At 41.7% G+C, this 5808-nt stretch overlaps 1 protein-coding gene across 2 annotated transcripts in view; it reads left to right on the forward strand.

The window, feature by feature from the left end:
- The window catches only part of LOC106610680 (SH3 and cysteine-rich domain-containing protein), an 84322-nt gene that overhangs the window by 23525 nt on the left and 54989 nt on the right, over positions 1–5808 (forward strand). For both annotated transcript variants that reach the window (XM_014210146.2, XM_045723365.1), the window contains exons 3-4: positions 534–667; positions 5592–5673. In XM_014210146.2, the coding sequence (XP_014065621.1) occupies positions 534–667; positions 5592–5673 (216 nt within the window). The remainder of the gene's footprint in view (positions 1–533; positions 668–5591; positions 5674–5808) is intronic.

Genomic DNA, 5808 nt, shown 5'->3' on the forward strand with positions numbered 1-5808 from the left:
TGTTTTGTGCACTGCTGCTACTTGCTGTTTATTATCTATGCATAGTCACTTCACCCCTTCCTACATGTACAAATTAACCTGTACCCCCGCACACTGACTCGGAACCGGTACCCCCTGTATATAGCCTCGTTATTGTTATGTTATTGTGTTACTTTATATTATTTTAAATGTTTTACTTTAGTTTATTTGGTAAATATTTTCTTAACTCTTCTTGAACTGCACTGTTGGTTAAGAGCTTGTAAGTAAGCATTTCACGGTAAGGTCTACATTTGTTATATTCAGCGCATGTGATAAATAAAGTTTGATTTGATTTGACATGGCATGGTACTGTATTTGTGATTGAATCCCCTTACTTCTGTCATGAAAAATGCTGAGTGAATTGAGTCATGAAATTGTACTGTGTCATGGAAAATGAGGAATTTTATTCTGCCATGGGAATTGCCGAATGAACTGTGTAATGGAAAATGTAGATAATTCAGCCAAATAATTTCTGAACACATCACATAAAGATTAAAGATTAACGTTTTCAACAGGCACCACCTCCAAGCATGTGGTGATGCTGGCAGGCAACACAGCCAAGCATGGCCTTCGCTGCAAAGCCTGCAAGATGAGCATCCACCACAAGTGTGAGAAAGGAGTGGGATCGCAACGCTGCCAAGGCAAGCTGGTAAGAGCCTCAACATCGTCACAAAATTAAATATACACTGAACAAAAATATAAACGCAACATGTAAATAAATGTTGGTCCCATGTTTCATGAGCTGATATAACATATCCCAAGCTTATTTCTCTCAAATTTTGTGCACACATTTTTTTACATCCCTTTTAGTGAGCATTTCTCCTTTGTCAAAAAAACCCATTTACCCGACAGGTGTGGCATATCAAGAAGCTGATTAAACCACAGGTGCATCTTGTGCTGGGGACAATAAGGCCACTCTAAAATGTGCAGTTGTCGCACAACACAATGCCACAGATGTCTCAAGTTTTGAGGGAGCGTGCAATTGCCATGCTGACTGCAGCAATGTCCACCAGAACTGTTGCCAGACAATTTAATGTGAGTTTCGCTACCATAAGCTGCCTCGATGGTCGTTTTAGAGAATTTGTCAGTACGTCCAATCAGCCTGACAACCACAAACCGCCTGACAACCACAAACCACCTGCATGGCACAGTGTGGGCGAGCGGTTTGCTGATATCAACGTTGTGAACAGAGTACCCCATGGTGGCGGTGGGGTTATGGTATGGGCAGGCATAAGCTACGGACAATGAACACAATTGCATTTTATCGATGGCAATTTTAATGCACATACATACCATGACGAGATCCTGAGGCCCATTGTCGTGCCATTCATCCGCCACCCGCATCACCTTGTGTTTCAGCATGATAATGTACGGCCCCATGTCGCAAGTATCTGTACACAATTCCTGGAAGCTGAAAATGTCCCAGTTCTTCCATGGCCTGCATACTCACCAGAGATGTCACCCATTGAGCATGTTGGGAAAGATCTGGATTGACGTGTACGACAGCGTGTTCCAGTTCCCAACAATATCCAGCAACTTCGCACAGCCATTGAAGAGGAGTGGTACAACATTCCACAAGCCACAATCAACAGCTTGATCAGCTCAATGCGAAGGAGATGTGTCGCGTTTGCATGAGGCAAATACCAGATACTGACTGGTTTTCTGATCCACGCACCTACCTTTTTTTTAAGGTGTCTGTGACTAACAGATGCATATCTGTATTCCCAGTCATGTGAAATCCATAGATTAGGGCCTAATGAATTCATTTAAATTGACTGATTTCCTTATATGAACTGTAACTCAGTCAATTTTCGAAATTGTTGCAAGTTACGTTTATATTTTTGTTCAGTGTAGTTGTTTCTATTAAGTGTATTCAGAAAGTATTCAAAACCCTTTACTTTTTCCACGTTTTAAATTGTTGCATGTTGCATTTATATTTTTGTTCAGTATAGAACTAAATGTAGTACTATACTAGTATAATACTGTATGTACTGTATCTCTATGGACATCATCACCAGTGTCTTCATTATTGTCGTCATCAATGTCATCATCAATTAGAGATACATACACTATGTTCTATCACACATCATCAGTGTAATCATCAGCATTCTCTCCAGCTAGCCAAAGAACATATTGAAAATATTGTATTAACGTCATCATCAGCACCATCAACCTCTCTTCATGCCTACAGTACAGTATGTCTCCATGCATAAAGCATTTATCCAAAGTCAATAGGTCTGGACTCGAGGCATCTTTTCATTACATGTAATTTATTGACGCGTTACAGTACATGCCATTCTGTTAGAAGTACACCATCGGGATTGAAGCCTGTTGCTTAGTATTATTCACATGTTCATATATTCGTCTCAAAAGTCCCAACAGAATACCAGATTAAAGATGTGGTGTGGAACATATTGTGCAGCGAGGCACAACTCCACAGAGGTTAATGTACTCATCACAAAGACAGGAAAGATAGATTAGTAATGCGGCACTGCAAATACAGTTTTGAATAATCGTGGTGGATCTCAAAGTCCACTGCAGCTGCCATATGAGTCAATAGGCAGCTCGTAAAAAGAATTCAGCAACAGGATGATCAAGGATACAGTTTGTGAAAAAGGGGGGGGGGGGGTAGTTGCAGAGAATACGAACACCCATCCGTCATTTCGCCGTCATCCACTGTACTCAAGGGAACTGGCAGTCACGACAACACAGGGGCTTTTAAGTCATTCATATCGAATCACACGTCCCACACAGAAAATATACAGCTTGTGCGGTTCTGTCATGTGTGATTGCCTTGGCTCTCCAGTGACTAACTCCTCCAGAGTCCAGGTTGTCCCTGGCCTGCATGGGAGGGAGTTTACTGGGATTGATTGAATAACTGGACATTACTGAGTTTAAATGGAGAACTGATCAGTAATGGGTAGGATTAAATGAAAATGATCAGGATTGACCTGGGGTTCAGTGAACCTTGTGAACCATGAGACTATATTGGATACAGGGAGACACGTGTTCCTTTTGCCCCCTTTTTTTCTTCTTCCATGAGCTGCGCCAATGCCTTGAGGATGAGCCTTGTGGAGATAGGGATCAGCTTTCAGGAGTGGAAAATGAGGTTGAAGGGTCAAGCATAAAAAGAGAATATACTCCCAGTGGGGCTCGCCTCTAAATTAAGGTTTCTCTAAACTTGGCAGGTTGTATTTCTACAACCCTGCTTGTTTCTCTTGGCAACATAATTTGGTCGGAGTAAAAAGAGTACGTTGCTGCTTGGGGCTATCTTGAAACCAAATAAATATCATGATGCGATGTTTGAGTTGAAGATAAGAATATAACAGTGAAACTGTGACTATTGGGCTGCACTTGAGAGGTGCTTATAGAGTTTGAGAGTTGCTTATTTCAACTTCTCATTATCAGCCAAGGCACATTGAGAATCAATCAAGGCAGATTACTTATGCAGATTGCTTGAACACACAGTTGATCATACAAAATGTAAACAAACAAAAGGAGGCCTCTCCTCCTTTGTGCAGTGGAGGCAGAATGATTGTGCTAATTGTAGGACTAATGCATTGTCTGTGTAGCTGCCAAAAACCCGAAACACAATACAAGTAGATTTCATTGTCAGATCATTATCCCAGTAAGGAAATTACCTTTCACTGTATATTATGCTGAGTTGAATCTCTCCTTGTTTTGATAAACGTAGTTATTGATAAACACCTGGTGTAGCCTTTCCTGCAGTCAAATGACCTAGTGGCCTCATGGATGGAATGATATTAATATTTTCATAATTCCATGATGAACATTATTTAAAAAACCCGCTGAAAATCCTGTGTTTCTATGTAAAGCGTTTTGTTATATTTCAGTCGTCTGTAATGTATATAAAGTGTAATATTGGGATGCAAACTCAAAACGTAATACATTTCAACTCTATATCTGACATGGTACAGGTGTCTTCTTATTTTAAGCCCATAACCATGTGTGAGGAGTATACTTTTGTTTCAAAGTAGATTTGTTTAAGACTACCAAGAAACAAGGCCTCTCGAGTGGCACAGCGGTCTAAGGCACCGCATCGCTAGCTGTGTCACTACAGATCCTGGTTTGATTCCAGGCTGTGTTGCAGCCGGCTGCAACCGGGAGACCCTTGAGGCGGTGCTCAATTGGCCCAGCGTCATCTGTGTTAGGGAAGGGTTTGGCCGGTCGGGATATCCTTGTCCCATTGTGCTCTGGCGACTCCTGTGGCGGGCTGGGCACATGCATGCTGACAAGGTGTACGGTGTTTCCTCCAACACATTGGTGCGCCTGTCTTCCGGGTTAAGCGGGCATTGTGTCAAGAAGCAGTGCGGCTTGGCGGGGTCGTGTTTTGGAGGACGCACGGCTCTCAACCTTCGCCTCTCCCGAGTCTGTACGGGAGTTGCAGCAATGGGACAAGACTGAAACTGCAAATTGGATACCACAAAATTGGGGAGAAAATGGGGTAAAAAATATATATATATTTCAAAAAAGACTAAACAAGAAACACTGTGTGAGCCTGATTTAGCCAACTGCAGTAAAAGGTTAGTTATTCCACCTACTTGTCTTATACAAGCATGTATTTCACTGACATTACCATCCTTACCTCAGATTACTCTTCCTTGGGTGAGATACTGATTCAGAAAATTGAGGCTGTCCACTGTCATTTTTCTGGATATATGAGTGACACATCTCTGATGGGAAATATTGATTGTATGTGAAGCAGTAAACACATAAATGTCATGGTTAGATAAATGATAGATGTCGGGAGGAGTGTCCTTGTAAGAACTTGGTATGTGGGGAATGGGACGAGACTTAACAGCAAAGAGACTGGTATACATCTTCTTAATGACTTTGGGGCTGTATTCAAAAAGGGTTTCAGAGTAGGAGTGCTGATTTAGGATCAGATCCCCCTCCTGTCCATAGAATCTTATTTATTATGCTCTAAAAGGCTAAACTGATCCGTGATCAGCATTCCTACTCTGAAACTATGTGAATACGGCTATGAAATCTGCTCTCTGGCACTCTGCCAGCTGAGTTGTACAAGCTGTACACAAACTACTTAAAGTAACAGAATTGATGCTGGACTAATCTGCTCCTGGTCCAGATGCACTTCTTCAATCAACCCTCATTAAGAAATTTAAACTAAGCATTAGGTAATATTGTTTAGCATGGCTGATGTAGGGAGAGTGATCAGCAGGTGGTTCAGGGGGAAAATAGGAAGGACATGTCACAGAGTGGTCTAAAGTGGTGAATGGGTTTTAACCAGTTTTTCTCGCTTGGGATATGTCTAAAATGGCTCCTCTGCTTTGGCCAACTCATTGTCGAGACAAACAATGATGTTGCGTGGTTGAATGCAGAAACACTCTGAAACCCAGACTAAAATACAGTATAGACAAATACAATTTGATTTGATTAATATAGTGCCTGTGGAAACTTAACAAAGAAATTAGGTTATGCAGTGGCTCTAATGTATTTTGCTGGTGGTGTGCTGTGCTGTCTGTTGACGTATCGATCTGTCACTCACTATGATGTTCCTGCCCTCTGTTAACCTCTCCCTCCCCCCTCCACAGCCAAAGGGCTTTCGACGGTACTACAGCTCCCCACTGCTGATAACGGAGCAGTTTGGCTACATCAAAGAAGTCATGCCCATTGGTAAGCACACTGTCTTTCCCTTTGCCTTGACAATACTCTAGAGATGTCACTACAAACCAATGTGCATGAACAGAAGATACTCAGCTATTATTGGTAAGTTTCCTTAAAAAAAGTATATTTTGTTGTTGAAACCAA

The sequence above is a fragment of the Salmo salar genome, chromosome ssa09 (genome assembly GCF_905237065.1).
Source record: "Salmo salar chromosome ssa09, Ssal_v3.1, whole genome shotgun sequence".
Classification (NCBI taxonomy): Eukaryota; Metazoa; Chordata; class Actinopteri; order Salmoniformes; family Salmonidae; genus Salmo; species Salmo salar.